This window comes from Peromyscus maniculatus, chromosome 17 (genome assembly GCF_049852395.1).
Source record: "Peromyscus maniculatus bairdii isolate BWxNUB_F1_BW_parent chromosome 17, HU_Pman_BW_mat_3.1, whole genome shotgun sequence".
NCBI lineage: Eukaryota > Metazoa > Chordata > Mammalia > Rodentia > Cricetidae > Peromyscus > Peromyscus maniculatus.
The window spans coordinates 60,334,665-60,357,609 of NC_134868.1; the positions used below are offsets into that span (position 1 = coordinate 60,334,665).

The 22,945-nt window shown below is 47.6% G+C and overlaps 1 protein-coding gene across 2 annotated transcripts in view; it reads right to left on the reverse strand.

Annotated features, from left to right (window-relative positions):
* Myo16 (myosin XVI) overlaps positions 1–22,945 on the reverse strand; it is a 482,961-nt gene that overhangs the window by 89,266 nt on the left and 370,750 nt on the right. For both annotated transcript variants that reach the window (XM_006981334.4, XM_015999820.3), the window contains exon 28: positions 8,082–8,184. In XM_006981334.4, coding sequence (XP_006981396.2) covers positions 8,082–8,184 — 103 coding nt within the window. The remainder of the gene's footprint in view (positions 1–8,081; positions 8,185–22,945) is intronic.

Here is a 22,945-nt window from a genome sequence, read left to right on the forward strand (position 1 = left end):
TCCCAGGCCTGCTCTTGTTCCCATTAGAAGCCCCCGAGGACCCAGCACAGACCACGTCACCAGCTTCCTCACAACTTCTCAGGGGACAACGCCGAGGTTCCTTCCCTGAAGTTCGTGGTGTGTAACAAGTGCTCTGAAAGACTTGCAGGAGAACAACTCAGGGGGGTTGACGCTCAGGTGAAGACTGAGAACCCAGTGCCCTCCCCTGCCCTCTCAGCTGGCACACACCACTGCCAGTTCTGCCTGGCCACCTTCACTCCACGGGGTCAGCTCCCTTCCTCCCCTGGACCCCCCGGTCCTGCTCCATCTCGCACCTGGCTTCTTGTCACCCCTAAGAACTGAGTGGCCTGGGAACTGCACAGAAACTCTTTTCCGACTGCCACTGCCCCATCTAAACCCCGTCCCCTGGATCTGCCGACACAGTGTTCCTGCCTCTCTCCCACTGTGGATCCTACTCTGGTGTATGTTGCTCAGCTCTTGACCAGCTCATCCCTACAGGACTGTTAGCCAGCGGTACTTCCTAAAGGGCTCTCAAACTTCCTTTTCAGGGGTTAAAAAATTACGAATACGTATTGTTTTATAACAAAATGTTGATTTCTACACATACCGCGTTCGCAGGTGTGTGAGTATTCAGCACACGAGAAAGGAGGGAATGAGATACGAACACACAAGGATTCCAGTTGGAGTACTGTGATCAGAGATTCACTTACGTCTCTTGTGTTGACTTTTTTTTCAACACTGTTAATTCCAGAGAAAGAGGAGTAATAGAAAAAGTCACTTTATAGGCTATTTTCTGGCTCACAGTTACGGGTGATTTATGAAGTGCTCCTGGAGTGATAAAATAAAGGTTATAAACCATTAATTTATTGTGCTAATAAGAGCTGAGGGTTCTAACACAACCGCCTTGTCTTAAAACACATTAGAAAAAAGCAGGGCAGTTAAAACTTTCACAGTGTCTTGACTCCTCCTTCCCCTGTCTTCTCCCTACTGCACTATTTTAGATTAATGAAATAATAAATCCTTCATCCGGCTGATTTTATTTAATGTTATGGTAAATGCTCATCTTGCTGTTCTCAGCACGGCATGGGTGGATCCTTTCAAATCACGGATTTCACAGATGCAGAATGAAATGTGGGCCGTTCTGCAGCAGTCACACTAAGAAGGGACGTGTATTTCATTAGGATTCAGGGTTTGTGTAAATGAGTGCAGCTCTCAGTCCTCATCAGAGAATTCCCTTTGTGCAGTGGGGGGCGGTTAACATAGAAACTCACAACTGGTCAAAGTACAGAGAATCAGTGACCGTGGAGACCCAACCATAAATGGGACGTCTAGATGACACCCCTCGCCAAGGTGTAGGGACCATCATAGAAGAAGAAAGGGGATATTGTAAGAGTCAGGCATCAGGAAGACGGGAGCCAGAATGTCTTCTGAGCACGACAGGGACACTGTACTCACAAACTCACAGCAGCTGAGGTTGCCAGGACAAGACCTGCAGAAGATCAAGCCATCCAGGGCACAAGAATCCACCCCAGCTGAAAGCTACCGGCAGGTGGCGGCTCCTAGGGGTGGGGCAGTCTGTTTTCTTTAAGGTCAGAACAAACTGGAAATCAGTGGGCTATAAAAAGTAAAATAGAGGACATGGAGTTTGGACAAGGTGATGCCTTGGGAGCTGGGGGCCTCTGGGAGGAGTTAGCGGAGGAGTTGAGGTGAGTATGATCAAATTCATTATGTACACGTATGAAATTCTTAAAATATTAACACTATGTCAACATTTTAAAAATGATTTAAGGGTTTTGTTTCTGTGAGTGGATTTTATTATTTCTTTGAGTCTCTCAATGTCAGTCTCTCCCTTCTTTTACACACACACACACACACACACACACACACACACACACACACCAGCTTCCCATCTCAACACACAGGTGAGGTGAGGCTGAGGATCCCATTATATGTCTTCCTTCCATCTGCATGATCTTGAGGAAGCTCCCAGGAGCACCGTGTCCACTGTATCTCTCAGCTACCAGATGACACACTATCTCTGAGGTTGGACACTCTAAAACCTGCTGCCTCTGGGGAAAACATCCCAGGACTTATTTCCAGGGCTGCACTGGATGCTCCCACCTAACCTGTCAGGAATCTGCACAAAACACCCCTTCTATGGGTCTGTCCGAGAGCCTCCTGAGAAGGAGCAAGGCCACCCCCAGACCGAGCCCCCATGGCTCCCAGTGTCAGCTCTGTGTGCTTGGCATCCTGGGACACTCCAACAGATCCAATTCTCCATCCACCATCCCTCCAGATGGCCGAGAAGTGAATATAGCATTCAAATAACCGCACAGAAGAAAGCTCCCTCCAGCCAGTTGATGCATATGAAACGTGTGAAAATTGGATTATAGCACTTATCTTTCCACTTAGAATTAGTTTCAGAGGTTTTTTACTTTACAGAAATGAAAGACCAAGTAAAATAAGAATATCCCAGAGGGGCCTAGTGTCTGCTGATGGGGCATCTGTCCAGAGGTGTGTAACTGGAGATGGGTTACATCAAAATTTTCCCACAGTAACTCTGAATGAAAAGTGAATATGTTGAGAGAAAAGACAAAAATCAACATTGTGGAGACAGTCATGAAGATTCTACTTAGGCCATTTCTGGCAACTTCCACTCCTCTTAGCAAAGACACTAGTACTCAAATTCTGTCTTGCAAATAAGGGTGCATCTCTGAGCTCTGAGTAGTTTCACACACATACACACACACACACACACACACACACACACACACACACACACACACACACACATACACAGGAGTAATTTATCATTTTATGTGTATGTTTATGTCTGAGTGTATATATGCATGCATGTATGTATGTGTATGTATGGTGCACCACACACATGCAATGCCCATAGAAGCCAGAAGGGAGTGTCAGAGGCCCTGGAGCTGGAATTAAAGGAAATTGTGTGATGCCCGAAGTGGGTGCTAGGAGCCAAACTTGAGTCTTCTGCAAGAGCAGCAATAGTGTGAGTGTGTGTGTGTGTGTGTGTGTGTGTGTGTGTGTGTGCGCGCGCGCGTGCGCGCGCGCACATATTTGACTTTATTATTTATTTTATGTTAATAGCATGTTGCCTGCCTGTGTGTCTGCTGCCCCCAGGGATGAGAAGAAGGCATTGGATCATCTGAAAATGGAGTCAGGGATGGTTGTGAGCCACTGGGTGGGTGCGGGGAGTTAAACCCGGGTCCTTTGGAAGAGCAGCAAGCGCTCTTAACTGCTGAGCCATCTCTCAGCCCAGCAGTTCTCTGTGGTTTTTAAACATGCTTTTCTGTGTTAAACATGAACAGGAAACCACCAACAAGAAGGTTCCCTCCCACTTTGTCCTGATTTTCTTCCCCTTTCTTTGAAATAAAGCCACATTATGTAAGGGCAGGGATTCTGAGTATTCAGAGGACAGCATTGTGGGGGAGTTTGCCAGAACCCGCACTTACCAGTTGACACCGTGCAAGAAAGCTAGAGTCCTTCTGGTGCAGCAAGGGGAGAAATGTGTGAAAGACACAGTGGGAACTACAGGTGGAAAACCAAACCCTCTGGAGGAAAACTCCACGACCCGCAGCTTTTACACAGATGCTCAAAATGATTTGGCCTAATGTATAATAGCCTATGCCTAAACTATACTTAGGTAACGTTTACACATTGTACAGTCATTTTCATCACAGACTGGATGGGTCAATATGTTATAAGCACAGACAGAGCACACCCCCACCTGCCCCTCCTCTAAGACAGCTTCCTGAACCATGTTGACCGGTCTTTTGTGTGATCCAATTTGACAGTTCCCAATTTTTGTGTGTCTATGTAAAAAGTACCCGGAATGTATTGTTGATGGTTTCCTAGTCACAGAAACGTGATTCTTGGTCCAGCTGCAAACCTCGGGTGACAGCAGGGTGATACTGCAGGGAAAGTGGTCTGTCTGGGCAAGGAGGACTCCTTCAGAGCCAGCCTGCGATGGGCAGTGGTACTCGGTTTTCCCTCATTGGCTCAGTGAATTATAAACACAGGAAAGACACCAGCTGCAAAGGGCAGACTGCTCACTGATACAGGGATATGGAAGTGCCCGAGATCAAAGCTCCGTAATTAAGCACAATCTGTCTCTTTCGAGTTCTGAACCCTGAATAAAATGACTCCAGACAGCTATCATGAAAGGCAGAGATGGAGCTAAGTGCTGAAGCAGGAACAAGGCTGAGACAGAATCCAGGTTGGCCTCAGCAGAGCTGTCTTCCAACGAGGCAAACTTGAGCCAGTCTGCTGATCTGGCAGTCCGGCTCTCGGGGCTCAGCGCCCTCACATCTACACTGTGGCTACTTTCCTCCTTTTCCATGGAGCTGTTATCAGGCTCAAAGTCAACAAAGTGGGGGAAGTGCTGAGTGGGTGCCTCCCCACATGCAGATGAAAGCAGTGACTATTGACCCCCAATTCCTCACATACTGACCCCAGCCCAGGGACACTTCCGGAACAAACCATGTGTTTGTCCCTTGCTACCTCTCTGTACGACCCCCCCCATCCTTCCTCACTCTAACATCCTCTACCTTCCTTCATTTTTATCTCAACAAACAAACCTAGCAGCTCCCGAAACTGGATGCCTCGAATTAGGAGGAGGCTCTGGTGCTCATGAGCATCTGTAGCAAGCAAGAGGCGGGATCTGAACAGTTGGAGTCCCTCTCTGAGGACTCAAGACTGACCTAAGTTAAGGAGGACTGACAAAAACCACAAGATCCCCAAGACTCGTTCCATTGATGATACAAGGATAAAGTTGTAGGGGCTGGAGAGAGGGCTCTGTGGTTAAAGGCACTGGGTGCTCCTGCAGAGGACATAGAAGTTTGTTTCCCATCATCCACGTCAGGTGACTGAAAACCGCCTATAGCTCCAGTCCTAGGGGCTCTGGTACCTTCTCCTGGCCTGGGCCGGCACCCAGAAAGAAGTGGCGCACGCTCTTAGACACACATGAAGAAGTGGTATCTCAGTACAGAGAGGTGAGCTCCTAGCTAACACTTCCCACAGGTTCGTAAGTCTCTTCTGCCTGCGAGTGTTCCTTTTAAAGACGTGGGAAACAACCACTAACATAATGTGAACCAGTCAGGGGCCCATGCTGAGTGTCAACTGCTTAACCAAACACACTGCACTGTGGCGGTGTGGGAACCATGCTCCAGGTGCCCGGAGCTGCCATGGCTGCCTTTGGCACTTCCGTCAAGCAGACCCTTGCGTAATTTTACTGAAGTTCTGAACTGATTCACAGCCCAGAACAGAATCAAGGGCAGACCTTTTTGTCACAGCACATTTCAGACAAACACTTTGCTTTTGAAACAGAGGACTCTGAATCTCCATATCGGAGCACTTGAGTTTTTAAAGCAAATTGTTTTCTGTTTAACTTAAAATTAAAATACGAGCAAGCATTATTTCTGTGAAGACAAAGATTCATCTCATAGCATGAAAGATCTAAATGGCCCCACCTTGACAAAGTCGAAGAAAACCAGTCTTCTCGAACTGAGAACACAGAACCCGTGAGCAGATACACTTGGGGGGGAAAGTCATACACACACACCCCTCTCTGTTCCCCTCCCCTTTATATTTTTCCACTTTCTCCTGTAGGGAGAAAAGATCAGGAGGCCCTGGGGAGGTGGCTCAGCCATTAAGAAAGGTTGCTGCTCTCACAGAGGATCTGGGTTTGGGCTCTAACACCCACAGGGTGGCTCCCATCTCTCTGTAGTTCTGGTCTCAGGAGATCCCGTGTCCGAATCCAGCATCTGCCAGCACCAGACATGCACATAGTGCATGTACATGCAGGTACTCACAAATACACATCCAACAAAAATAAACACGTCTTTTTCTTTAAGTGAGCAGAAAAGAGACTTGTGTAATGAAAACTCTCCTCTATTAAAATACATTTGATTTTTGTTTTAAGGTACCAGTGTATGTTTCAATTTAATACCATCCTCCGCAACTGTCTCAAGTGTCCTATCCAGGACACAGCTCTGGAAAGACTGGTGTCTGCCAGTGCACATCTATGCTCATCCCGGCCTCGTCCTGTGATGGACACCATCCTCTACGTTGGGATTCCTGCTTGATACTCATTTCCCAACTGGGAGAAGTATTTCAGATTGTCTTGGTGTCTCAACACACACACACACACACACACACACACACACACACACACACACACACACACACACACAGTGTTCTTTAGAGGAAAATTACACACCCTGAAACCTTTTACATCACGCTATTCTTAAACCACTACTCTACAATTACCTATTTAAAAATCCCAGCCATGATTAAGCGGAAATGACCTCAACTCCCTCCGATCTCACTAAACCATATTCTCTGTGGAGCCCACGTCGATGTCTCAGGCTCCAGGACCGGGAGCTGACATCACTCTTGGTTAGTAATTCCTTCCTTTTAAAATCCAATCTCAGCACTGATGTGCAACCATGACAACCCAGCATGAGTAAGCGTCCTCCCTCAGACTGTGACTTAAAGTCCAACTTCCATCAAGATGAAATCAGAAGGAAAGGAAGGAAGGAGACAAAGGGAGAGCCTGGGTGGTACAGAGGGTGAAATCGTGACTTCGCCGTGCCCGAGCCCTGTGCCCTTTGTTCTGTGTCATAGGCAAGTGTCCCCGTGACAGGCCAGCTTTTGCTGATGTCCCATGAAGGTTGTGCAGTTCTCAGACATGTTCTAATATGTGGAGCCATCTGCTCGCTCCACGTTTGAACCAGTATTACTGTGCTTCCTCCTGATCAATGATCATGCACGTCCATGCAGAGATACGCAATCCACTTGCAAACCCAAAGGCTGTGGTCGTTTTCCAACAACATATGCCTCGCCGAAGTCCCCCTCACCATCCTCTGTGCCACCTGGGCCCCAGGGAGTGCACAGTGCCCAGGACTTCATTCTCCTCCACTCAACCCCCTTCTTCCTAAAGCTAACCAAGGACGCTCCTGTTGCCATTTAAGGTGCTGTCCTGTCTCTAGTGGGGGACCCTGGGATGGCTTGCCTTAAGTCATTTCGTCCCTGTCCTGGCTTTGTGATAGCTGCCCTGGGTTCCTGAGCTCCAGTTCATGTGCAACACAGAAAACAGTGAGACGCTCTGAGACTCAAAGCTCGTCCACACGGGAATGCCCAGAGAGAGCGACCCCTTCACTGTGCGCCAGGTGAGAAACAGAGCACAGAGAACCGAAGAAAGGGTCCATGAACAGCTTCTCCAGCCTCGCAAGCCCAAGTCTAACTCAAAGATCTTGGTTCACTCAACATTATTTCCTTACTCTCTGGGTTTTCTCAGTTCTGCTCCATAAGGGAAGTTTGATTCTGGAGTCTGTCTCCTAAATGCTCAAGCGTGGAAGCCTTGGTTTCTAGCCCGCGGCTACGAAGAGGTGGTGGTCCACTGAAATCTGAGCCCTAGAGAGGGGAAGTTAGGTCAGTGGGGGTCTGCCTTTGAAGTAGATGGCACTGGGGTCTCGGGGTCTCCCTCTCTTTTCTTCCTCTCCTCTCCTCTTCCTCCTGAATGTCATCAGGTGAACAGCTGTGCTCTCCCCTCCCTTTCTTCCTGTCTCCTTTTCCCGTCTCCTCCCTCCATGCCATGATCTGAACATCTCTGTTCGTGTATGTACCCTGTGGTGTGATGTTCAGTCTGCCACGGGCCCAAACACAATGGCACCAGTGGACCGGGAGCTGGAGCCGTGAACTCAAGGAAACCTTTTCTCGCGATCCTTTGTGTACCTCGGGTATGCTGTCACAGAGTGGAGCCCATGACTAACATGGCTACAAAGTGTCCGTGAACAGGTAGGAGTCCAGCATAGTGACCTGAGCTCAGTCACTTCTCTGCGTGGCTGGAAAAGCCGGCTGGCCTCTCCCGTGGCCTCCATGGTGCTAAAAACCCATAAATCATACAGAGCGACATGTTTCCAGCAAACACACTGAGTGCTGGGCCTTGCCAAACATATCAAGGGAATTTGTTTTTGCCAGGGCGGCTGGTGGCTACTGCCATGACTCACGCCTTTCAAACCCTCGCCTTCCGTTTTCACAGTCTGTGGGCCACCGACCTGCCAGCCTTGTAATTGACACCGCTGGAGAACAAGCCGACATCTCTCCTCAGCAGGCTGACCCCTCTTCTCGCCCAGGAGGACAGAAGCCAGCGGCTCGTATCTGTCAGGGAACAAGCACAAGAACGAACGGCCGTTAACAGATGGCCAGACTCAGCAGGGCTGACGGGTCCGTACCATGTCTTAGATTCTTTTATTTTATCTGGAAACCCCCAAATATCTCATCCACAAGGCACATGTCAGCCAAGGGTGAACAACCCTTATCTTCTACAGAGAAAATTATCCTTAAAATGAGTCAGCTATATTGTTTATAAGTGGCACTGGCACACGATGCCACAAACCATTTATTCATACAAAATTGGGAGAGGGTAAAAACTAATTTATTGGTTGCCATTTAAATATTTGGCTTGGCCTTGTGAAAAGAAACCACCTTTTAAAGAAATCCAAGCATCTTTTAAATGACCACTTGAGGATAAATTTAGTTTGCAGTAAAGAAATATTAAAACAGTGGTGATTCTTATTTCAAGGGAGAGAGATCAGCTTCCTCCCCATATATGAGGTGTTGAGTTTTTTAAATTCCCACCAGACATTCCTATTTTTAGAAATTATCTCTGGATGTTTGAGTTCCACTCTCCATTTCAGACTCACAGCAATGGTGTGGTTTCCTATAGGGCTTTCAAACATCTCAAAATTATATTGGCCATTGAAACTTATCTAAGTATTTTGTACTTACTCTATTTAATTGGACATGTAAGTAAAATGTCACCGAAGGAAGGGGGCGGGGACAGTGGGGAGCAACAGAGGAAATGCCCGGAGAGCCCTGCACCTGCATGGTGCTGCATTCAGCCTTCACGATTCTCACGCGGAATGGCTCTGCAAGCTCATGGGAGTTCAATACCGAAATTCAAATCGTGTATTTTTAGTTAGTCTTTGTACAATACTTCAGTGTCCCGTCTAAAACACGCTGCAGAAAAACTGACATCTGCTACACTGAGCTTTTCACCCCCTTAGCTCACTCCGTTTCAGGGTGGCATGACTGAGCCCACACCTCCATGTTGGATGCATAGCCTGGGATACTTGAGAGGGAAGTTCTGCTCCAAGCCGTCTGGTGTACAGCCCCGGCAGGGAGTTGTAGAGAAGTGGTGATTCTTGGGTGGGTGGCTGAGATGGAGGGCAACCAGGGTCACCTGACTCCAGGGCCGGCCTCTCCCCTGACATTGCTAAAGTGCAGCTGAGACCTAGAAGCCAGACCCAGACAATCCTAGAGCAGCAGAGAGAGACCATGGGCCACAGAAGATCAACAGCAACTATCATGAGACTGAGCGTGTGGGTGGGAGAAGGGTCCTTGGTCTGCTGACCTCCGGGTGACTGGGGCCCCTTTGCCAGCAAAGCAGAATCTGTATTAAATGTCGATCAACTGATGCCCCAGGAAAGTCCAGGTAGACACAGTGAAATGAGATACCTCAAAGTATCTTTTTAGTCCCACTGATAATCCCCTCATTCCATTTTGGAACTTCGTTCATTGTAACCAAGAATGCAATTGACATAATTCAAGTGTCTGAACTTGGTATTAACAAGTCAGAACGAGCACTCCTGCACTGGCCGCTCTTCCCTTTTTCAATTGCTCTTCTGACACTCAAAATGGAATAATCCTGACATTTCAGCAGAAAAGACGAAGACGTCATCTGAGACACTGTGGTGAGGATTGCTCTCCTCTTGTGGTTTAAAAAGTTGTGCATTGTACGGCTCGAGTGTCACCTGTGAGGGTGTCTCTTGAAGAGAAGGCATGGTCACGTATTTCCACAGAGTCGGACATGTCTTCCTGAGGCAGGCAGGGCACCTACAGCTGTCGTTGGTCCAGAGCACAGGTACCATCAGACAGGACTAGCATCCATACCTCCGCACTGTGGTTCCCAGGCAGGTCACCTCCATCTCCTGTAGGCCCTATGTGCAAGCTCCCGTGTGTTCTCTAGTGGAAGTCAACTGGCTATAAATAAGAGACAACTTCCTGGCTAGCCTGCTCTTCTCATCTCCCTGCTCTGTCTGGGACAGAGGGACTATGGTGACTTGACTGTATATCTAGAATTGTGGTCCCAAGTCCCCTCATTCAGGCTCAATTAATCTATGAACAATTATAAAAGGAAGAAGAGGGTGGACACCTGCAGCCCTCCCCCGGGAACATGGAGGAGGTCAAAGTGGTTGTGAGAAAGGAGCCAGCAATCCAGGATCACTGAGAGGAATTTAAAAGGTGGGCTCAGCAGGGAAGGACAGAATGGCCTACAGGTCACCAGTAGGACTTGGTTTTGATGGCGCCTGTGAGCAAGGGACATGCAAAAGGAGCCACCATATCTGACTCCGCAAGCATCAGCAGGCTGTGACGGAGTAGGATTTGAGCAAAGATGGGCCCAAGAGACTGGCCCGTGGCGGTGACCTGGGTGGAGATGGGGGATGCTGGGAAGTCCGGTCAGTTCAGTGGACGAGACTCACAGGAAAGCGTCAGGGAGACTGTGAACTGAGGGTCACAGGGAAGCATTGGCGAGACCGTGTAACTGAGAGTGGAGGGGGAGTTCCAGGCGGGGTGTGGCCAGAGGCACCGACAGTTGTCTGTGAGTGTTCAGAAACTCCCTGTTGCCAAGTGGTCATCTGCGGCTGGTTCCTCCACTGCCATGACCTTCTGAAGATGGAGCAGGGCAGGAATGGCCATTTTGTAAACTGAGTCACTTCTGGGACAGTGCTCGGTGTTCAGTGCCCCCATGAGTCTCACATCTGAAGATGTACTGGAGGTTCCATGCATCCCTCTTTTTGTGTACAGTGTGTCTCTCTGCCCTCTCGGCCCTCTGTCTGTCCTACCCTCTTTCCTTCCGGATGTGCACTTCCTCCTCTGCCATCTGTAGTAAGAGTGGGTTTCAAGGCTCCCGAGAACATCTCTCACAGGGGTACTTCGAGCCATCTCCATGTCAAGGAACCCAGCACAAATCTTTCTTCAGCTCTCAGCACGGTGAGTGTGATGGAATAAAACCAAGAGAAACCCAATGCCATCCAGAATCCCGTGTGAAAAAGCCACACCACACTGGGCTCACTGTGAGGTCTCTGTGTTTTAAGAGGTCAAAGTGAAGGACACAGAGAAAAGCCAGTTCGGGGAGGTCCTAGGAAGGGCCCCAGGAAGGGAGGACACAGGCAAGCACTTCTCTCATGCAGGTCAATGCTCCTTTTAGTGTAAAGGACAACTCTGAAATCCTCTTTCATAGAGTTGGGGATTTGTGTTTTCACTGGGATTAACGTAGAGGTTTTAAAATAACAACTTTCAAAGGCAGTGAGGAGGTAGCAGAATTGTTTTCTTAGGAAAATACAAGCTAAGTAAATTAAGCTATCTTTTCTAACTAACCCCCAAGAGTTCCTGTGAATTTGTTTCTGTTTGTTGAATATTGACTTTTCCTTTTACTCTCAAAGAAAGTTCTGTTGTAAAAGTGAAAGTTCCGTGTTTTTTTTTTTTTTTTTTTTTTTGGCTCCTGAAACCCCTTAAAATTTTAATTATCTCAATAAATATTTATTGAGCATCTATTATGAGCAAGCTATCCTGCCAGGAAATGTCTAGATCAGCAGTGTGGTGGGGTAGTGATCTGCTTTCTCTGCCTATACTCAACTGTAAAGCATAGCTTTCCTGGATGAAGACTGTGCTTCAGAAAAGAAGTTGTTTTTTGTTTTTAATTTCAAGAGCTTATGAAATGCATCTCTTTCTGGTCATTATAAACCAGGAAATGTTTGGGAAACACCAGTTTCTTCTTCGCCCCCAGCCCCTGAGGAACAGACACGGTAAAGGAGACTGTCCTTAGAACTCACTGGAAGGCTGGCAGGCAGGCACCACGGGTGGGGGTGGGGTGGGGGAGTGGGGGGGCGGAGTGTGTTCCTTAGCTCTTTGTCCACTTGACACAAGTTAGGGTCACCCCACCCGAGGAAAGCACACCTCAACTGGTTCCCTGGAGGCGAGTGAGTGGAACATTTCTCCAATTAGTGGTTGACATGGGAGGGATCAGCCCGCTGTGGACTGTGCTATCACTGGGTAGGTGGTTCTGAGGTTTCTTAAGCAGTGACCTTCCATGGCCTCTGCATCAGTTCCTGCTTCCAGCTTCCCACCCTGGCTTCCTCTGATGGTAGACTATGATAGGTAAACTGAAATAAACCCCTTCCTCCCCAAGTCGCTTTTTGTCTCAGTGTTTATCACAGCCACAGAGCATAACGGATGGATGCCCCAGGGAAAAGAAGACAGCAAGGCCGAGTCTGGACTGGACCACGATGTGCAGCGCTGAACACTGCAGCCATTAGAATGAGTCACTGTGGAGAACTGGCCGTGGGATCTGGGGCGCGGAGGGTTAAGGGCAAGCTGGGGAAGGTGGAGGATGGAGCGCTATACACCCTGATACAAATAAAGCACAAAAGCCTGTGGGCTACACAGAGGTGAAAGTTTGGGGTGTTCCATTTTGCAAAGACAAGGAAGGAAAACTAACGCAGCTTACAGATACCTGACATTCCTGGAAGCTCTCACTGCCTACATCCCACTCATTTTTCTGTATCTGCGTTTTAGAAGCGCTAGAGTCCATACCCTCAGGACCTCCCCAAAGTCACCGCGTGGCCACTGCACACACCATAGGTGCCCCAACATGGCTGCCTGGTTCTGGCTGAAGAAGGCTGCATTTGGCTGCCTCTGCGGACTTCCCCGGATGTTGGCTTTGCTCCCATGTTCTTGCGAACGGTAAACACTGCACAGGTGTGGAGGGAGATTTTCTAGCTTCTTTCCAGCAGTCTCGGGGCTGAGCACAGCTGCCTAGCAACAGACCTGCCAGGAACCATGAAAACATGGAAGAGGAGGATGGGAGGGAGCCTAAGTGGGCTTGACTATCACTGCGTGGGGAGTGGGGGTCAAATCGAGGGTCAGGGCGGGCATCTGTTGTTTTTGTCCAAGGCCAAGGATGGGAAAACGCAGATCAGGCTGTGGAAGTGTCTCTCACATGGAGTAGGCTTGGTCAGCCTCTCCCTCCCTTCACTTGGGAGAGGTGACCCCGCCTTCCCGCCCGCCTGCTACACGTCTAGCTCAGCCTGGTTCTTGGTTTGCTCACTGCATCCTGACACCCACACAGGGCTTTCTGCATCCAGATGAATCAGTTCTCTGTGTCCTCCCTTTCACCCCGTGTTTCCTGTGGCCTCATTTTGTAGCCAGTGACAGAAGTTCTGGGTCTCCTCTCATCCTGGGGCCCTACACGCCTTCTCGTATTTACAGGAAGGTCAGCGGAGGTAAAGTTCCCGCTGCCTGCGAGACTCCTGGGTGTTTGGCTGTGAGTTCATGTTTACCTTGATTGGGACCCACCTGAGTCCTGCTCAAGCTCACCCTGGAGAGTGCAGGGCTCTATTAAGGAAGAGGAAGGAAATCTGTCAGGAAGGTGACAATCCCTCTCCTTCCACCTTAGAAGTAAAGGGCATCCTTGGGTAGAAGCAAGGACGCATTGTTTTCTTCCTGTGAATGTCTTTCCCATGCACTTTCTGGCTCAGGAGCGTCTGAGAGTGGGGTCCGAGCAGAGGCCATGGAATGTGTGAACAGGCTCTGCAGATGCAGGCCCTGCCTGTAGGTGCTTCGGAATACGATGTGCCTGGGGAAATGGTCACTTGTGTCAAGGAGCAAGTGAGAGAAGAGCTGGCTTCCAATACGGTCCCCAGCCACTGGGTGTGTGGTGTGGCCTGGGAGACTGGCACAGGTAGGAGCCTCTCCACCCTCTACCATATTCCCTGGACTTGCAAAGGAGCAGAGAGGAAGAGAAGACTGGATTGAGGAAGACTGACAGGGTGGGTATAAAGTCCAGGAACACTCTCAGGTGGTTTGCAAGTCATCTCGGGTCCTGCCATGGGTCTTCACAATCCGAGGATACATTTAGGAAGGCAACGTAACATCAAGAGCCGGGTTCTGGCAGAACCACAAACTGAATCTAGTGTGGGATCCTTCACTAAATGTAGATCCTGCTTAGCAGGGACATAGGCAGAAGAAAAATCTTACACCTTTCAGCTTTGTGCTTGGAAGGATAAAGACAACCGATATAAGCAATAACATATAAATGAGGACTAATAACATGCAGAGAAGGTCAAGGGCCACAGTCCATACCTCCATGCCCTTCCCTCAAAGTCCAAGCAAGAGATCAAAGTCATTGACTTTCTTCACCTCCTTGTGGCAGTGACTGCTCTTACCACTAAGGGTCCACCTGGTCACATAGGTTAGGCATTTATCTGTTAGTCAAAGCACAACATCTGGGATGAGATTTGGCTCCACTCACACCCAGCTGTCAGAAGCCCAGGGGGTTGGAAGATACCTGTGGAATCCCAGAAGGCTTGCACTGGGCCAGAATGTTCTGCACCTCCCTTGAGTGTGTGCCACGGGGAGTGTCACATTCTCTTCTACGGGCACCTTTGCCCAGGTTCTGACGGGTAGTCTGCACACACGTGTGGCATGAGAAGATGATATGTATGATTGGCCACGAGCTACACATAGCCACGTTCATTCTGGTCATTATTATGCCCACTAAATATTGTTCAAAACCCCATGGCAGGGCAAGCTGCTTGGACACACAACTTTAACTCTATCCCATGTTTTCATGGACATCATGGAATCAAACCCAGGGCCTCTCACACTGCATACATGGGAGCTGAATAGTGAAGAATAATGCTGTTATATTTCAGATGCTGGGATAGGAAATGCCCTTATGCACACAGTAAACAGCTTTGGACCATCTGCCATAGTTTCCATGACGACGTTCTTAAGCTCCGAGTTGAAGCTGGTCTCACTCCTTTATCTTGGTTGTGTGATACAACAACATTTGACTCATTCCAGAAATGAATGAAGGACAGGCTAGATGCCTCAGAGGGTAAAGGCACTTGAGGCCAAGCCTGAAGACCTGAGTTCGATCCTCTGGACTCACATAGAGGAAGGAGAAAACCAATTCCTACAAGTCCATGGATAAAGGAAACCAAAATATAAAATAAATAAATAAAAATAAAGAAGGAAGGAGAGGATGAAATGGCATAGAGGAGGTATGTCGCTAAGTTCGTTTCTGGAACAGCCTTGCAACATGCAAAGCTTGTTTCAGCCAGGTTAGCCCCTGGGCCTGAGGCAGCCCCAGAGTATTTACCCCCACCCACCCCTCTGGCCCTTCTAGCCTAGGGAGTGTCTAAAGCACGCCTCCCTCTGGACGCCAGTTTTGTAGGATGGAGCTGGAATAGCGAGCGGTCTTTGCAGAAGTGGGTCCTGCTGCCTTGGAGACAGCCGTGCTTTCCAGAGGACACTGAGCACAGCCAGCTCTGTGCACTCAATTTGATGGCTTTATTTCTCCATCCTCTGTGCATTTTGTGATTTGCTGCCTGAGCCATAGCTTGTATGTATCAGGTACAGGAACAGCCTGTCTAGTTGAGCTGAAAAGAACAGATGTTCTCTTGTTTAAGCCCAAATGAGAGACCTCTCGAAGCTGTGCAGTTTAGATGCAATTACCCCATTCCTAAGGCAATTTGCTCCTTAATCTAATATTCACCAGGGCCACTCTGACCTGTTTCTGGGCAGGAACAGGAAGCTCACGCAGGTACATTGACTTATCAGGGTGTTTGTTATTCTGTTGGTTTTTTTTTCCCCTTGCAGAGGAGACAAGTTCGTTCTTGAGAATGGCTGAAAAGTCCTGTGGCCACTGCAGAAATCACACAATTTAAAGAAATGTATGGCTAGTGCTCGCATGCTCAGTTAGGAGGCCATTAAGAAGCTTGGGATGGGATGAGTTTTCTACAGAGCAAGGCTGGCATGGAGATCAGATTGTACTGTTTCAAGAGGAACAGACCTTCCCTTGGACAGCCACACTGTGTGTCAGGGCTGAATCAAGACTGAGGCTTCTGCTAGTGAACGTGACTAGGCTCCTTATGGAAAGTACTGATTTTAAAAAGCGTGCAGCAAGCCAGGCATCAGTGATGCACACCTTTAATCCTAGCACTTGGGAGGTAGAGCTTCTGGGATCTCTGTGAGTTCGAGGCCAGCCTGGTCTATAGGGCGAGATCCAAGACAGGCACCAAAACTACATGGAGAAACCCTGTCTCAAAAATCAAAACAAAACAAACAAAAAGCATGCAGCAAATACTTGCAAAGTTAAAAAAAATCAATATTTATCCGTGAGCCATTAAGTACTAGGGAAACTGAATCTTGATATCCTAAAAGACAATTCTCATTAAAGACAATATAATAACAATATTAATGTGAACTGTGGGACCATTCAACTACCAATTGATTACTTTTGCTTCATGCAACAATAGTGAGAGATTTTTCAGCCACATTACGAATTTGAATCCAGGATGCTTATGCTTGGTGAGAAAATTGTGCAATGAATTGTCATATAATATTTGGTTATTTATTCTTGTGGTTTGTAAACACTGGTCAGAAAGAAAGGTCTAAGGGACAAAAGCTGGGTGACATTTTAAATAACTTAGTAATGTAGTGATATCATTATTCACAGATAGGCTCAAGTACCTGGAGGGAAGGTTTTGTGTACATGTGTGTTTGTGAGTGTGCAGCTAGTGCATACACATGTGTACAGCACATGTACACATGTGAGTAAAGACCAGAGGACAACCAAAGAGTCACCTACTTTTTTTTCCACCTGAGACAGGGGCTTTCACTGGCCTAAATCTACAAATAGATTAATCTGCCTCACCAGCAAGCCCCAGACCCTCCTGTCTGTACCTCCCCAATGCTTGGATTACAATCATGCCCAGTTCGTTCTGGGGAGGGAACTCAGGTCCCTATGCTTGGAAGACAAGTACCTTAAACTGGTTGAGCTATCTCCCCAGCCCTGAAATGGAAGTCTTTAATCAAAGAAAAAAAAAATGACAAAAATTGACACTACCTACGGCCTGGCAGGAATTAATATATAAAAGGTCTTTGGATGCTCATTAACATACCCCACCTCTTTGTGAAGCGTAAAAACTTCACCCTGTTTCTGCTGTTCTTGCCTTATTTCTTCCAATAATTACTCATCAAGAGTACTATTTTTGGGGGCCTCCCGTGGGCCCTCTGGACGTTAACAAGCCCTGGGAAGGTGTGAGTTCGATTGCATTTGACTAGGTCCTTCCATAGGTTTTTTTTTTTGCAGAGAACTTGAGATGTGGGACACCACAAGTAAGCCCTGTCCATAGCAATGCTGGTGACATCCTCCCTGGGCAGGGCCAATAAATTCTATCACGAAAATAAAAACCTTTATAAGTTGAAGGTTCACTTGAACTGGCATAGACTTCTTGTGCACTTCCTCATTACAGAAATGGTGAGATGTACTCCTAATCCATTCCTGTGTCAATTGTGATTCTGTCCAGTTGAAATCCCACCTTAGCAGGATAGCCTTGTGGTCATAGGGACCCAACAAGGGATGGGAGCAATTCCGTGTGGTGGTCAGATAGCATTCTGGTTGTCCTGTCAGAACAGCCTCCAACTGCTGCAGGCAACCTTCTCTGTTTTGTGCACACAACCCTTCATCAAAACACTCCGGGTCTACAGAGCAAAGAGCTTTCTTAAGTCAAAGTAGTTACAGCATTTCAGGGTCTCCCATCACACTCTTCTGCTTCCAGAAAACCTGATGTTTCTGTCACCTGTGTCTGCCTGAGGATTACCCTCCCATTCTTAACTTTTCCCTCCTCTCTACCTCATAAATTCTTTCCTCTCATAGGTACCATCCTCCTTTTTTCCCTACTAGAGGTATTCGTTCATGCTAGCCAGGTTTCTTAACACTGAGACAAAATACTTGGCCGGAACAACTTACAGGACAGACACTGCTGGATGCAGGGCTTCAGAGGTTCAGTTTAGGGTTGCTTGGCCCCATGGGCTTGGGTAGAGTATCATGGCAACAGAAGTGTGTGGTAGAGAAGGTTCTTCACACAGTGACATCCAGGAAGCCGTGAGAAGGGACCCAGGAAGGGGGTCAGGGCAAGACAAAGCCCACAAGGACATTTTCCAGTGACCTACTTCCTCTAGCTAAGTCTCACCTCCTCGCATTTCCAGGTCATGTCTGAGTCCTGTCACTAGCTGGGGACCAAGTATTCAACAGATGAGCCTTTAGGGGACAGTCTGTATCCCAGCTGGGGCAGCACACTTCAGTCCCTGCATCCTTCCTCCGTCCTTCCTCAGCACCTCAGACACACTCAAGGCTGAAGCAGCCATGGATACACTCAGGACTTAACTCATGCATGGGAACATGACAATCACTTCTCACACTTCTTGCTGACACTCCCAATGCCCACAGGTAGCACAAGGTAGATCTCCTCGGGGCTTCTCAGAACCATCAAGTCCTGCACCCGTTCTCCTCACACCCTGGCTTTGGACTCCACTTTGCCAGATCTGTCTTCTAACTTCTTCCCTTCCTGGGAGTTCATTAGTCTTCAAGTCTACATCTACAGCATGCTCATGGCTGCCTCTTCTGTACCGACAGCAGTGTCGGCCATGTTTAGGAACCGCATTCACACTAATCAATAAGGCATACAGCAATGGAGGCGCCTCTCAGCCTTCAGGTCTAAGAGACCCCAGGGGTAAGATTTAGAACAAGAAACAAAAGACCTTTAAGAGGGAAGTGAAGGAGGGGAGTCTCAATAGTGTTGCGCTTTGCTTGATTTTATTTACGATTGCTCATTTTCTGGGTGGTAAATGCATTGTCGGGGAATCACGCTGAGAAGCGTATCTGTGGTGTCATGTGAAGGCTTTGTTTGCAAGCCTGTCCTGCATTTTCTTGATTGAGGATTGATGTGGGAGGGCCCAGCTCATTGTGGGTGGTCCTGGGGTGTAGAGAAAGCAGGCTGGCCAAGCCGTGGGGACCAAGTCAGTAAGGAGTGATTTTCTGTGGCTTCTACTTTGGTTCCCATGTCAGATTCCTGCCTTGAGTCCTTGCCCAGACTTCCCTCCATGATGGACAGCGATGTGTAAGTGTGGATGAAATAAACCCTTTCCTCCTCAAGTTGCTTTTGGTCATGGTGTTTTATCATAGCAATAGAAACCCTAACTGAAACATTAGACAAATTGATTATATGTGAGGATAATCAAGGTGCATCTATTTCACAGTGTCCTCTGTCTGAAACCCGTGAATCACTGCTAGTATGCAATTTTATACAATTTTCCATGACCACTGACACTGAATTCCAACAGCGTATAACAAAGGTCAGGGGCATTTTGTTTTAATATTAACTTCATGAGCTTTATTGCTAACCTGATAAATATCTGGGAATTGTGGCAGGCGATTTTCACTGCGTAGATTTCAGAGTAATATGGAAGAAAGATTAGTGACAGCCATGGCTTGCTCTGAGGTGTTTCCAAGCTCCAGGAGAGGGTCCAACACCTCTGCACGTGCAGGCAGGATTAAGTGAACCCCAGGATGTCTGTAAAAGCTCAGCAAGCTGGGAGGGGAGAGCACTGGGGGTTGGTGCTGGTGAGAACTGGAGGGAGGGAATGGGGAATGTTCAAAACATGGTACACGTTACATACATGTATGAAATTCTCAAACTAACTTTTTAATAAAGGCACAGCTTACTATTTTTACTTACTTATTAATTTCTGAAACCTCTTAAGATATGTTACCATCTGGGAGTACCCTAGGCTGAAGCAGCGTCATGCCATTAGTAAGGGAAAGTTCCCTGTTGTTAAATTCTACTGTGAGCTTGGCAGGCGGCACATTCGTGAACAGGGCACTGTGCTGGGAGGTTTGCGGAGGGACTCAGAGTGCTCAGGATTCTGTTCAGGGCCTTGCATAGAAGGATACAATTTTGACCATTTGGTGACTGAAACCCTCAACCCAGATTTCTCCAAGAATAGGCTGACAGTCACCGGCTTCCTGGACAATGTCTGGGCTGCTTAATTTTAACTTAATTAAAACCAGTGCAACTTTAAACAAATCCAGTGCTCGCCCCCACTTCCTACCCCAAACCTATGTCTAGCATCGTCGCCTTATAAAATACCAGCTGCTCTATGCTAATTTTTATACAGAGACATAAATCTGTTCAGAAAGAGCTAGTGTATATAATCTGAATAATCAGAGCAGAGCAGCGCACCATCATCCACATTCGTAAAAATTACCTGAGCGTGAATATTCAGATGTAAACGCCAATGTCGAGAGGACTTCTGTAAGACTGGGTTACTGGGACTCAAAGGATAGCCCAGGACCAATGAACAGGCAACATGTCCACCCAACAGGAAGCAGACATCACAGGTATCGGTCAGCAGCCATCAGGATGAACCTCTTTACTGATTAACATCTCACTGTTGTGACCAAACACCAAATAAGCAACTTGAAGAAATGAGGGTCTATTTTGGCTCGTGGTTCAGAAGTGAGCTATCATTCATCACAGTGGGAAGGTATGGCAGCAGAGCCTACAATCTGACAGGTCACATTGCCCCCACAGTTAGAAAGGAGAGAGAGAGCAATGAATGGTGATCCTTACCTGGTTTTCCCTTTTTTCCCATTTTGTTTAATCTAGAACCCCAGCCCTCAGAAGGAGCTACCTACATTCAGGGTGCCCATACTCAGGTAAACCTACATGGACATGCCATCCTAGATACTGCCCAAAGCTGTGTCTCCTGGATTACACCAAACCCAGCCAAGTTCACAGTCTCTATCCCCACACAACATACAACCAAATAACAAATGCCAAGCAGTTCCCCTCAGGACAGTGGATGCCAGTTCCTGAGTCCAGTGATCTAAAGACAGAGAGCAAGGCAGACCAGCCCTAATGCTGCATCATGGGAGAGTTTCCAACCTTCCCTATGGAGAGGGGAAGCCAATGAGATGCTAAGTCTCTCCATAGTAGAGAGATGGAGATGGAAGGTGAGAATGTCCAAGCAGTTTCCAGGACAGAGAATCAGGAGAGAGAGAGACAGAGACAGAGACAGAGAAACAGAGAGAGACAGAGACAGAGAGACAGAGACAGAAAGACAGAGACAGAGACAGAGAGACAGAGACAGAGAGAGACGCACAGAGAAAGTTAGAGATCCATAGAGTGTCACCTCATGTCCTACGCAGAAACCAATTAGCACATGCACCTAAATGAGCTCCTGAAGTCCTAGAAAGGATCAGAGGACACAGCCGTCAAGACAGGGAAGACACAGGGTTGTCCTCACGCACCAGGTAATACAACTCCAGATGCCTACGTTCCGTGTAAGGCAGTCACCAGATGTGCATCAGAAGAGTGAAAGAGTGCACCCTCCAGGACAACTACTGTGGCCCCATGTGACAGAGCCAGTGATGTCTGGAGCACCCACAGGCTCATGCTTGAAAACTTGGTCCCACCTGCTGGTGCTGTTTCCTAAGGCAGTGTGACCTCTACGGGGGGTGGGACCTAACTGGTAGAAGTGGGTTAGGGGGGCTTGGAGCCTGTCCCTACTTCCAGACCCCGAAGCCTTTGCTTCTTGCCCCACTAAGGAGTGGGGAGATGAGAATGCTAGCCGCATGCTAGCCTCACTGAGGGGCTGTCGCGGCATGTTTCCCTTCATGCTGGACCGTGGTGCTCCTGTAACCACAGCCCAAACAAGTCCTTTCTGCCTTCAGTTGCTCCTTACCAGATACTGGTCCCAGTGACTAGAAGAGTTAACTAACAGAAAGCTGAAAAGAAAAGCTCCAGTAACACCCTGTTTAACTGTATACTTCCTTGACTAAACTATACAAGACCTGGAGAAACAGAAGAGCAGAATCAACCTCAGGAAAAAAGTTCTTAACTTCTGAAAGCCTGTTCCAAAGGCGCATCCCTGAAAAGAAAATCAAACCAAACCAAAACATTTAAACCTCAGAGAAAGTCATCCACTAATACTGAACAGATAAGGAAATTCCCAAGTTAGGAGACACTGAAAGGGATAGAAACTACCTTAAAAACATGAAGAATTAATAAAAGGTCTGTCTTGAGCTTATAGAAATGAAAACTTGTAAGACGAATCTTAAAAAGCCTTATTAATAAAAAAAAACAAAAACCTGGAGCCAGATATTAGGGTTAAGACTGACAGATCAGAGCCACAGCCAACCTCACCTCACCAACTCCTCAGCCTCCAGAGAGCCACTTCCTATACACTCATGCCTACAGCCTCTCTGTGCCCTGCCATCTCACTTCCTCTCTCTGCCCAGCTACATCACTTTCCTCTTTCCTCCCAGCTCTATCAGACCTCTGTACAGACCTCCAGACCTCTATGATTAACCAGCACTGGGATTAAAGGTACGTGCCACCACGCCTGGCTCTGTTTCTGGTATGGCCCTGAACTCACAGAGATCCGGATGAATTTCTATCCCTTCAATGCTAAAACTAAAGGCGTGTGCTACCACGGCCTGACCTCTATGTTTAATACTGTGGCTGGCTTTTTCCTCTGATCTCCAGATAAGTTTTATTGGGGTGCACAAAGAAAATAATCACCACAAAAACTCTAAACACTGAAATCAGAGAAAAGTGTAGATTGCTTTAGTTCAGAAATGGTTAGTCCACTTGAAGACTGTCATGGATGCGAGCGAAAGAAGCAACCAAAGTAAGAAGACTACGTGAGAACACGGGCTGCTGAGGAGAGAGGTACGTGACGTCATGCATGGAACCGTAATTTTTAAGAGAGTACAGAGAGGAGGAAAGAAAAAAATAGCAGACAGTCATTGATAGGATTGCTTTGAATTTGTAAGACGCCAAAAATCAGAGATCTGAAAAACCAGGAATGGGGAAGCCAGAAAGAACTTCCCTCAAAGACATTACAAACAAGTTACTCAAACAAATGAAGAGAAAAAAAAAAAAAAAAAAAAACCATCTTCAAAGCACACAGACCTGAAAGGCACATTATGTACAGACAAGTGACG